Source organism: Nerophis ophidion, linkage group LG26, assembly GCF_033978795.1.
Source record: "Nerophis ophidion isolate RoL-2023_Sa linkage group LG26, RoL_Noph_v1.0, whole genome shotgun sequence".
Classification (NCBI taxonomy): Eukaryota; Metazoa; Chordata; class Actinopteri; order Syngnathiformes; family Syngnathidae; genus Nerophis; species Nerophis ophidion.
In genome coordinates this window covers 26,250,722-26,263,470 of record NC_084636.1, presented here as the reverse complement: position 1 = coordinate 26,263,470, position 12,749 = coordinate 26,250,722, and the positions used below count along the sequence as shown (strand labels likewise).

Below are 12,749 nucleotides of genomic sequence, written 5' to 3'. Positions count from 1 at the left end.
ACAGAGGATTTATCCGGCCTAGGGGATGAGTTTTCGAAGTATAAAAATGAGCCGTAATTTTTTAATCAAAGAAACAGCTGTTCTAAGTGTGTCCACTAGATGTCACAATACCAATTATTTGTATCTTTGTAGATGATGCTACATGTGTAAAAAAAAAAAAATCAACCACATGTTAGTGCACCAGTCGAGGAAAATGAGCAAACTACGTAAATAACATCCTGTAATTTGATTTAGATTTTTTTTTTATCTTGATAGATTGAAAATTAACACCAATGAGTTGACTGACGAACTTTATCACAACATTTATTCAGAAAGTATAAATAACGGCAAAAAAACAACAACATTATGATTTTTACATTTTCAGAATGCCACATCCATCCATTTTCTACCGCTTTGCGGGGGGTGCTAGAGCCTATCTCAGCTGCATTCGGGCGGAAGGCGGCGTACATCCTGGACAAGTCGTCACTTCATCATAGGGCCATTTTCAGAATGTGCTTGTTCTATCGTTAAACAAAAAAAAAACAATCTGAAGTTGTCTTTATTTTTAAGTTATCGTGCCGTGATTTTTTTTTTCCCGTGTGGCCCCCGATCGGAAATGAGTTTGACACCCCTTTTCATCGCCCCCCTAGTGGTTGGCTGACTGTTGGTTGTGAAAGTGCTTAAATTGATTATGCGGCACAGCCTGCTTTTTTAAATATAGATATCAATCAATCAATCAATCAATGTTTACTTATATAGCCCTAAATCACTAGTGTCTCAAAGGGCTGCACAAACCACTACGATATCCTCGGTAGGCCCACATAAGGGCAAGGAAAACTCACACCCAGTGGGACGTCGGTGACAATGATGACTATGAGAACCTTGGAGAGGAGGAAAACAATGGATGTCGAGCGGGTCTAACATGATACTGTGAAAGTTCAATCCATAATGGATCCAACACAGTCGCGAGAGTCCAGTCCAAAGCGGATCCAACACAGCAGCGAGAGTCCCGTTCACAGCGGAGCCAGCAGGAAAACATCCCAAGCGGAGGCGGATCAGCAGCGCAGAGATGTCCCCAGCCGATACACAGGCAAGCAGTACATGGCCACCGGATCGGACCGGACCCCCTCCACAAGGGAGAGTGGGACATAGAAGAAAAAGAAAGGAAACGGCAGATCAACTGGTCTAAAAAGGGAGTCTATTTAAAGGCTAGAGTATACAAATGAGTTTTAAGGTGAGACTTAAATGCTTCTACTGAGGTGGCATCTCAGAGTACTGGAGCCCGAACGGAAAACGCTCTATAGCCCGCAGACTTTTTTTGGGCTTTGGGAATCACTAATAAGCCGGAGTCCTTTGAACGCAGATTTCTTGCCGGGACATATGGTACAATACAATCGGCAAGATAGGATGGAGCTAGACCGTGTAGTATTTTATACGTAAGTAGTAAAACCTTAAAGTCACATCTTAAGTGCACAGGAAGCCAGTGCAGGTGAGCCAGTACAGGCGTAATGTGATCAAACTTTCTTGTTCTTGTCAAAAGTCTAGCAGCCGCATTTTGTACCAACTGTAATCTTTTAATGCTAGACATGGGGAGACCCGAAAATAATACGTTACAGTAGTCGAGGCGAGACGTAACAAACGCATGGATAATGATCTCAGCGTCTTTAGTGGACAGAATGGAGCGAATTTTAGCGGTATTACGGAGATGAAAGAAGGCCGTTTTAGTAACGCTTTTAATGTGTGCCTCAAAGGAGAGAGTTGGGTCGAAGATAATACCCAGATTCTTTACCCTGTCGCCTTGTTTAATTGTTTGGTTGTCAAATGTTAGAGTTGTATGATTAAATAGAGGTCGGTGTCTAGCAGGACCGATAATCAGCATTTCCGTTTTTTTGGCGTTGAGTTGCAAAAAGTTGGCGGACATCCATTGTTTAATTTCATTAAGACACGCCTCCAGCTGACTACAATCCGGCGTGTTGGTCAACTTTAGGGGCATGTAAAGTTGGGTGTCATCAGCATAACAGTGAAAGCTAACACCGTATTTGCGAATGATGTCACCTAGAGGCAGCATGTAGATGCTGAAGAGTGCAGGGCCAAGGACCGAACCCTGGGGAACTCCACACGTTACCTTAACATAGTCCGAGGTCACATTGTTATGGGAGACACACTGCATCCTATCAGTAAGATAAGAGTTAAACCATGACAGGGCTAATATAGCCGAAGATCAACCTCGTTTAACCGTAGCGGCCCAAATCATTATCAGGATTGAAATCCGATTGATTGTGCCGCCCTACTTGGTGTCAAAAGTTTGAGAACCCTTGCGTACACAGCCGTTTTCAGAGCTCACCTGCTTTATATCAATGGTACCAAATATCACTTGATACTGAAGTACCCACACTTTTGCTAATTGCTTCTTCTGCTCAGAGTACACTGCAGGTTGAAATATGTGGCTTGTACTCATATAAGGCATATAAGGCGCATTACACATGAATGTTTCGACATATTCTGTACATTTCTGGTTAGTAGGCTTGTATTTCCACACCTATTTCATGTGTAAATCTCTCTTATATGTTGTGTTACTACGTACCATATTTTTTCGGACTGGATAATAAGGCGCACTCTTAATGAACGGGTCTTTTTTAATTCAAAAGGTGGACCATATTATAAGGTGCATTGTATTATGATTTTTTTTCTACATTTAAAACACTTCTTTCTGGTCTACATATCATGTAATGGTGGTTATTTGGTCATTTTGGGACAGCAAGGCTTTGTTGGTAGAGTAACTTCAGGGTTCCAGGTTTGATCCCCACTTCTGCCTTTGCCTGGGCCGATAACAAATTTTGCTTGACGATATATTGACCTACAAATTATTGCAGTTTAACAACATTATTGCCATTCATTTTATGAAACCAAATTAACCATTGATGTAAATAATACTGCATGTAAATCCTTTCGAATGCAAAAAAAAAATGTATTTCTTGTGTATTTTAACATTGTAATTGTCATGAAAATGATTAAAAAAATATCTTAAGGAGTGGATATACACAACCATAGCCAAAAGCAAAATAGCTAAATAAACCATTGACAAAGTTGCACTTCAGTGTTAAACATGGGGGCAGAGGTCGAGTTGTACCGTATTTTTTCGGACTATAAGGCGCACTTAAAATCCTTTCATTTTCTCCAAAATTGACAGTGCGCCTTATAACCCGGTGCGCCTAATGTACGGAACAATTCTGGTTGTGCTTACCGACCTCGATGCAATTTAATGTGGTACATGGTGTGATGATAAGTGTGACCAGTAGGTTTGCAGTCACACATGAGAGTCATGTGTAGACTGCAATATGACACGAGTCAACAACACCAAAACTTTAAATGTTCCATTGAAAATGTAAAAGATTACACACGGCACTTAGAAATCTGTCAAAATGTTTAAGTATGACTTTGAAGCCGCACCGCTTGACTGGTAGTCGGCCCATTATGGCCACCGTAGTCAGAGGAATAAGTATTACTACGGTGTGTATAAGGACTGCAAAATGGCGCCCATTAGCAGACATATTGTCTGGCGTTTTGTTTCAGAATATTATGCAAAACTAACTTTTCTTACCTTCTGCTACCTGCTGATCTGTATTTGAGATCTGCATAAGTCCAGAAAATCTGCTCACGTCCGCCACTGTAGTCCATGGCGTTGCCGTTCTTCTTCTTCTCTGTCTTCTTGTTACGGGACATTCACCGTCTGCTGTTGCCAATCCTAATATAAAGTAGTGTAAAATTCTAACTTGTATCTCGTTATGGAACCGCTAAAAACTACCGGTGCAGTGAGTTTACATGATTCACCGAAGGAACTTTGAGTTATTAGAGCGTTCCGGTTGGACCTTTTTCACGGGACACATTTACGGCGTTGTTATTGCACTAGTGAGCCACGGATGAGGAGATGCTTCTCCGTTATTGATTTAAGTAAAGTCTGAATGTCATCAAAACCGCTAGCACCGTCTTTTGACACTTCTTCCACTCCCGTCCTTGCACGCTACACCGCTACAACAAAGATGACGGGGAGAAGACGCTGTCCACAAAATGGCACATTCTAAAGGGACTGTCAGGAAGCGACTTGAAGATGACCCGTAAAACATCATCTATGCAACATTTTGACCAAAGAACCACCATTACATGTTTTGTAGACCACAAGGAAATATTTTGAATTTAGAAAACAATCATAATAGGACCCATTTCATGCACCTTACAATCCGGTGCGCATTTTGTATGAAAATAGACCTGAATAGACCCGCTTATCGGCAGTGCGCCTTATAATCCGGTGTGCCCTATCGTCCAGAAAATTCGGTACATTACTTAACTGACAATCAAGTTAGGACCTTCTTAAACAAAACTGCAGAGTAACAATATAAACACTACAGTTCAAACAGACGGGTCATATGCAAAAAAAAAAAAAGAAGTTTGCCGAATTCCGAGTGAGATAATTGTTTATTTGGGGGGGTTTGTGGTTTTTATCACGTGATCACGGCATCTTCAACCTCACTTTCTGAGGGTTGTGTCGATCTCTGGCTATAAGTTAATGCTAGAGAGTAAGACCAGATGTTTTGGTTCAACTGTGACATTTGCTACACCCACTAATAGTGGGGATGCTTGTAATTCAAATTTTTGTTTGCAACTTATAGCATGTAAGTTTGGGAACTAGAGAACATACATATCCTTTATTTATTGAATCAAAGATACCGGAATTCCACGACATTGTGAATTTGCAAACAGCTAAAATTATACACAAAGCAAACTATAACCTGCGACCCAAGAATATACAACAATTCTTCTCAACAAAAGAGGAGAAATTTAATCTTACAGAAAAATCTACATTTGTATGCATGTACACCACTTAAAACCATCAGTATAGAGGTATAGCTCAGTAGAGTGTCCCTGCCAGCAACTTGGGGGTTGCAGGTTCGATTCCCGTTACCGCCATCCTAGTCACTGCCGTTGTGTCCTTGGGCAAGACACTTTACCCACCTGCTCTCAGTGCCACCCACACTGGTTTGAATGTAACTTAGATATTGGGTTTCACTATGTAAAGCGCTTTGAGTCACTTGAGAAAAAGCGCTATATAAATATAATTCACTTCACTTCACTATATCTGTAAGTGGAATTAAATTATGGAATGGATTAAGCAAAGCAATCAAACAATATACTAATATGATCCACTCCAAGAAACTCTTCAAACTTAGTGTTTACTAAGTACAAAGAACAAGAACCAAGATAAACATTCTGAATTTATTTCATCCATCCATTCTCTCATTCTCAAAATAATCTCACTCATCTCACCATATGAAATAAAACTGACTTCACCAATTATTATTTATGTATTTATTTTTATTGTGATTACTTATGGCAGTGGTTCTTAACCTTTTTTCAGTGATGTACCCTCTGTGAACATTTTTTTTTAATTCAAGTACCCCCTAATCAAAGCAAAGCATTTTTGGTTGGGAAAAGAGATACACAAGTAATTTAATTTATTAAATTGTTGAACAGTGCAAATTATTGCTCATTTGTAGTGGTCTTTCTTGAACTATTTGGAAAAAAATATATAAAAACAACTAAAAACTTGTTGAGAAATAAACAAGTGATTCAATTATAAATAAAGATTTCTACACATAGAAGTAATCATCAACCTAAAGTGCCCTCTTTGGGGATTGTAATAGAGATCTATCTGGATTCATGAACTTAATTCTAAACATTTCTTCACAAAAAAAATACATCTTTAACATCAATATTTATGGAACATGTCCACAAAAAAAATTGAGCTGTCAACACTGAATATTACATTGTTGTATTTCTTTTCAGTTTATGAACTTACATTCATATTTTGTTGAAGTATTACTCAATAAACATATTTTAAAGGATTTTTGAATTGTTGCTATTTATAGAAATTTTTTTTTTTTAATCTAACGTACCCCTTGGCATACCTTCAAGTACCCCCAGGGGTACGTGTACCCCCATTTGAGAACCACTGACTTCTGGAGTATATTGTGAATAAATTAAGAACAGGAAGTGAACAAAAGTTTAAGCAACTGTTATGTAAAAGAAAAGAGTTCGGCTTAAATAAGCTCTGCTTCGTCCTACTCCTTTTCGAACATTTTAAAAAGAGAAACTGGAAACTGATGTATCATGTTGTATGCTTGCATGTTCAGATTAAACTCAAAGTATTAAGCTGAAGTACCACTGTAGTGTTTGTTGTTATCTGTCCTTCTAAAGACTTGTTTTTGTCCCAGTGGCTTAACCCGTGCTTCCTGTGTGTTTTCTCCAGAGTGCGGCTGCCGCCCCAAGTCCAGTGATGGGCAACATGCCACCTAATGACGGCATGCCGGGAGGACCCATGCCCCCGGGATTCTTTCAAGTAAGAACTATGTCGTGTTTGTTTGTAAGCAAACTGTTCTATTCCCGGGAGCTCTGCAAACAAAAGGGTGAACATTAGTCAACACATGTACCTCCACGGAGTTGCCCAGGCTTTTTTTTTTTTGACAAATACACTACATCGTGGTGCCTTTTAGGGCTGGGATATATGGCCTTTTATTAATATCTCGATATTTCTAGGCCATGTCACGATACACGATATATATATCCAAATTTTGCTTTAGCCTTGAATGAACACTTGAACAGTCAAGGCGTAGAGGGGATCCGGTTTGGTGGCCACGGGATTAGGTCTCTGCTTTTTGCAGATGATGTAGTCCTGATGGCTTCATCTGGCCGGGATCTTCAGCTCTCACTGGATCGGTTCGCAGCCGAGTGTGAAGCGACCGGAATGAGAATCAGCACCTCCAAGTCCGAGTCCATGGTTCTCGCCCGGAAAAGGGTGGAGTGCCATCTCCGGGTTGGGGAGGAGACCCTGCCCCAAGTGGAGGAGTTCAAGTACCTAGGAGCCTTGTTCACGAGTGGGGGAAGAGTGGATCGTGAGATCGACAGGCGGATCGGTGCGGCGTCTTCAGTAATGCGGACGTTGTACCGATCCGTTGTGGTGAAGAAGGAGCTGAGCCGGAAGGCAAAGCTCTCAATTTACCGGTCGATCTACGTTCCCATCTTCACCTATGGTCATGAGCTTTGGGTCATGACCGAAAGGATAAGATCACGGGTACAAGCGGCCGAAATGAGTTTCCTCCGCCGTGTGGCGGGGCTCTCCCTTAGAGATAGGGTGAGAAGCTCTGCCATCCGGGAGGAGCTCAACGTAAAGCCGCTGCTCCTCCACATCGAGAGGAGCCAGATGAGGTGGTTCGGGCATCTGGTCAGGATGCCACCCGAACGCCTCCCTAGGGATGTGTTTAGGGCACGTCCAGCTGGTAGGAGGCCACGGGGAAGACCCAGGACACGTTGGGAAGACTATGTCTCTCGGCTGGCCTGGGAACGCCTCGGGATCCCCCGGGAAGAGCTAGACGAAGTGGCTGGGGAGCACATGGTTCAAAAGCTTAGGCTGCTGCCCCCGCGACCCGACCTCGGATAAGCGGAAGATGATGGATGGATGAACACTTGATGCATATAATCACAGCAGTATGATGATTCTATGTGTTTACATTAAAACATTCTTGTTCATACTGCATTAATATATGCTCATTTTAAACTTTCATACAGAGAGGGAAACCACAACTGAGTCAATTGACAAAAACTGTATTTATTAAACAGTTATTAAGCAGTGGCACAAATATTCATGTCATTTAAAAAAAAAAAAACTGCAAAATTGTCGGAGACATTTTAAAACAAGCTATGAGTGCACTTTTGTGCATGATGTCACTAAGATGACATATCAAAACAACACTTGGCTTCACGGTTGCAGAGGGGTTAGTGCGTCTGCCTCACAATAAGAAGGTCCTGCAGTCTTGGGTTCAATCCCAGGCTTGGGATCTTTCTGTGTGGAGTTTGCATGTTCTCCCCGTGAATGCGTGGGGTCACTCCGGGTACTCCGGCTTCCTCCCACTTCCAGAGACATGCACCTGGGGATAGGTTGATTGGCAACACTAAATTGGCCCTAGTGTGTGAGTGTGAATGTTGTCTGTCTATCTGTGTTGACCCTGCGATGAGGTGGCGACTTGTCCAGGGTGTACCCCGCCTTCCGCCCCATTGTAGCTGAGATAGGCACCAGCGCCCCCCGCGACCCCAAAAGGGAATAAGCGGTAGAAAATGGATGGATGGATGGACTAAATCAAGGTGCACTTTTTGTATAGAACACAAATACAATAATTTAAAACAAACAAAGTGCACTTTTGTGCATGATGTCACTAAGATGAGATATCAAAACAACACTAAATTAAAGTGCACTTTTTGTATACAACACAACTACAATAGTTTAAAACAAATAAAGTGCACTTTTGTGCATGATGTCACACAATATACTACAATAATTGTCAAAAAACAATAAGCTGCATAATAGGAAATCTTCATTATGTGGTAGGTTCCTGCGGGCATTATCTCCTTCTGTTGTTGACTCTTTTTTGATCTGGAAATGGTTGCTTCGGCATTTTGTTGGTGTGGCACCGAACCAAGATGTTGACATGCGGAGTTTCAAGCACTCCTCATTCTCGAGCGCAGGTCTCGGGAACCTTTTTGATTGGGGGAGCCATGAAAGCCAAATATTTCAATCAATCAATCAATGTTTACTTATATAGCCCTAAATCACTAGTGTCTCAAAGGGCTGCACAAACCACTACGACATCCTCGGTAGGCCCACATAAGGGCAAGGAAAACTCACACCCAGTGGGACATCGGTGACAATAATGACCCAGTGGGACATCGGTGACAATAATGACCCAGTGGGACGTCGCTGACAATGATGACTATGAGAACCTTGGAGAGGAGGAAAGCAATGGATGTCGAGCGGGTCTAACATGATACTGTGAAAGTTCAATCCATAATGGATCCAACACAGTCGCGAGAGTCCAGTCCAAAGCGGATCCAACACAGCAGCGAGAGTCCCGTTCACAGCGGAGCCAGCAGGAAACCATCCCAAGCGGAGGCGGATCAGCAGCGCAGAGATGTCCCCAGCCGATACACAGTCAAGCAGTACATGGCCACCGGATCGGACCGGACCCCCTCCACAAGGGAGAGTGGGACATAGAAGAAAAAGAAAAGAAACGGCAGATCAACTGGTCTAAAAAGGGAGTCTATTTAAAGGCTAGAGTATAAAAATGAGTTTTAAGGTGAGACTTCAAAATGTATTTCCGTGAGAGCCATGTAATTTTTTTTTAACACTGAATACAACTAAATGCTTGCATTTTTAAGACCAGCATTTTATAACAACAGCATATTAAGTCTCTTATTCTTTTTAATGACATTTATAGTCTATAGCTAACCAATAATTAATATAATACTTGTTACCATTAATGCGACTTATGGAACAGGTGCGATAGAAAATCGATGCATGAGAATGTTTTATAATTTGAACGTTATTTTTAACACTGTGATTACCAACGGAATTATTCATTACCGTATTTTCCGTGTTATAAGCCGCACCTTCAATGAATGGCATATTTAAAAACTTTGTAAACCTATAAGCCGCACCGGGTCGTAAGCCGCGCCCACGCTGCGCTAAAGGGAATGTCAAAAAAACAGTCAGATAGGTCAGTCAAACTTTAATAATACAAACCAGTGTGCGAATGTGCAATCACAACCATAGCAACACTCAAAATATTGCAGAGCAATAGCAACATCAATAACTCAACTTTGCTCGAACGTTAATGTCACAGCACACAAAATAAACATTTAAAGCTCACCTTCAGAAGTTATTCCTCATCCATAAATCCCTCGAATTCTTCTTCTTCGGTGTCTGAATTAAAAAATTGGTCGAATACGGCATCCAAAATGGCGGGCTCCGTCTCGTCGAAGTCATCAGAGTCAGCGTCGCTGTTGCTGTCCGGCAGTTCCATGAATCCTGCCTTCCTGGCCGGATCTTTTTTTCAGCTATCTTGTTTTTACAATATGCGTGGAAAGTAGCCAGCTTTTCTTGAAAGTCTTTTGGCAGTTGCTGTGAAATAGTAGTCCGTGTGCGGATGGAGAGATTGCGTCTTTTCATGAACCGGAAACACCAAGAAGCACCACCTTTAAAATCATCCAAGTGAAGTTCGCTTGCTGGCGCTGTTGCCTTCATTGGAATAGTGATGGTACTGACACTTCTGCTTGCTGCTCTCTGCTCAACTACCCACTGTTCCAGTTTGTCCTCCAACTGTTGCCATCTTGCTTTGTTCCCTCAAACTCTGTGTTGTCTTCTTTACTTGGCGCAGGTCATCTTGTTGCTTCCTCCACCTGATTCATTTATGTTCAATTCTCTCGCTGCTGCTCTATTTCCGTGTTCTTCTGCGTGACTTATTGCCTTGAGTTTGAATTCTGCGTTGTACGCGTGTCTTTTAGTAGGAGCCATTTTGTGGTCGTCTTTACAGAAACACACGAATGAAACGAATCGGATTAGCCGCGCGCTTCTTCTTCTACGGGGACGGGTGCTTACCTTGGCGGTTGCGTACCGTAGAAGAAGAAGCGCTTCCTCTTTCCAGGTGGGCGGGCGCTTACCTTGGCGGTTGCTTACCGTAGAAGAAGAAGCGCTTCCTCTTCTACGGGGGAAAAAGATGGCGGCTGTTTACCGTAGTTGCGAAACCTAAACTCTATGAAAATAAATATTTATATTAATATATATATAAGGCGCACCGGGTTATAAGCCACACTGTCATCTTTTGAGAAAATGTTTGGTTTTTAGGTGCGGCTCATAGCGCGGAAAATACGGTACTTATCATGTTAAGCAATGTCAGCTAAGATTTATATGAGAGCCAGATGCAGACATCAAAAGAGCCACATCTTGCTCTAGAGCCATAGGTTCCCTACCCCTGCCGTAGCGGGTGACTTTTCAAATGATGCTACATTAGCAGTGCTGCTACTTTTTGTAGCAACGCCTTTGCCGCATAATTGTTCAACATCTTCCCGCTTGAAGCCAAACCACTGCCAGACGATGGACCCCGTGCTGTTTTTTGGGGGAATTAATTCTTCCTTCATTTGTTGCCAGTTTCGCACCTTCTCTTTCTCGTATTACCACCCGCACCGCACTGTTAGCATCACAGCTAACGTTACCTCTCTCAGGTTTGTAAGAAGGTGCGCTTGTTTTAAGTCTCTGTGAGAAAGAGAGACAACAAAGAGGGAGAAGAGCCTGTGGTGTAATGCCCGCAGCTAAAAGCAACTGCATGAGAACGTATACTCGAATACCACGATATAGTCATTTTCTATATCGCAAACCCGCGATATATCGAGTATATCGATATATCGCCTAGCCCTAGTGCCTTTATTATACCCCATAAGTCCGACTGACTTGAAATTTCTCACACAATCGAGCACACTCTGGAGTTTTAGCTTAGGGTGTTTAGGTAGTGGTGCTTTTATTATCCCCCATAAGTCCGACTGACTTAAAATTTCTCACACAATCGAGCTTGATATACTTGTTACTAAGGTAATCTAAAGTCACAGCAGCTCAGACGAGGCACCAAGCAGTGTGGGTGGGGAGCGTTTCCACCAAGTGTTTCCAGAGCGTCCAGCCTGAAATGCGGGTGTCAGGGACAGACGCGGAAGGAGATTTTTACAACAAAGTTCTGAAGGTCAGTGATATATCAGATATGTCAGATTGTAGGTGGGGGTTTTTTTACCCTTCGCGTTCATGTTTCGCTGTGTTTGTTGCATTTTTGGTGCGTTACGCTTGATTGTAAAATATGTCGATCAAGAGGGGGTGTGATGATCATATGTTGTCAATATTCAGTGTTTTACCGTTCATAGTTAATGTAAATCCCACATTCTTTATTTACATGTACATTCTCGTTTAGTAAAAAATTCCATCCCGCTTTTTTTTTTTTCAATTTAATCAGACATTTTGTCGCTACATCTGTAAGTGCAAGTTAAAGCTCTACCATGCAAAGCGCAAGCCATTTATCAACAACATCCAGAAACGCCGCTGGCTTCTCTGGGCCCGAGATCATCTAGGATGGACTCATGCAAAGTGGATAAAGTGTTCTGTGGTCCGATGGGTCCACATTTCAAATTGTTTTTGGAAATATTCGACATCTCAAAAGAGAAACGAACCATCCAGACATATCGACGCAAAGTTCAAAAGCCAGCATCTGTGATGCTATGGAAGTGCATTAGTGCCCAAGGCATGGTTCAAAAGCACAAAAAACCGGAAGTGAATTGTCAACCCACAGCACTTGCCGTGAGCGATCTCGTCCAAAAGATGGTGCCATAGCACAAACTAAACTACCTTTTCAGTGTCTCGGTTTGTCTTTTATAAAAAACTATTTGATGAATACAAACCATCGTTGTTATGATCCTGTCCTAGATCTTAGCTTATTTTGAGGTTTTGTATTAGTGTTCCTAGAAATCAGATATACCCCCAGACACCTTTTTTTCTCTAAATTTCGACTTAGACTTGGACAATCTTTCTATATACACAGCTGACATCCTTCACAAGGGGCCTGCTGCTCAACTGATCAAAGCCAAACACAAAAAAACCGGCCTGAAAAGAGAAGAAAAGTAACAAAAACACACACAAGAGCTCAAGAACCATAATTAGTGGTTTATGGAAAATATCTAGAAGAGCCAGATGAGGTGGTTCGGGCATCTGGTCAGGATGCCACCCGAACGCCTCCCTAAGGAGGTGTTTAGGGCACGTCCGACCTATAGGGGTCCACGGGGAAGACTCAGGACACGTTGGGAAGACTATGTCTCCCGGCTGGCATGGGAACGCCTCGGGATCCCCCGGG

General features: G+C 42.2%; 1 protein-coding gene across 4 annotated transcripts in view; it reads left to right on the top strand.

Annotated features, from left to right (window-relative positions):
• ssbp4 (single stranded DNA binding protein 4) overlaps positions 1 to 12,749 on the top strand; it is a 391,987-nt gene that overhangs the window by 303,320 nt on the left and 75,918 nt on the right. For all 4 annotated transcript variants that reach the window (XM_061888820.1, XM_061888818.1, XM_061888819.1 and 1 more), the window contains one exon: positions 6,284 to 6,373. In XM_061888820.1, the coding sequence (XP_061744804.1) occupies positions 6,284 to 6,373 (90 nt within the window). The remainder of the gene's footprint in view (positions 1 to 6,283; positions 6,374 to 12,749) is intronic.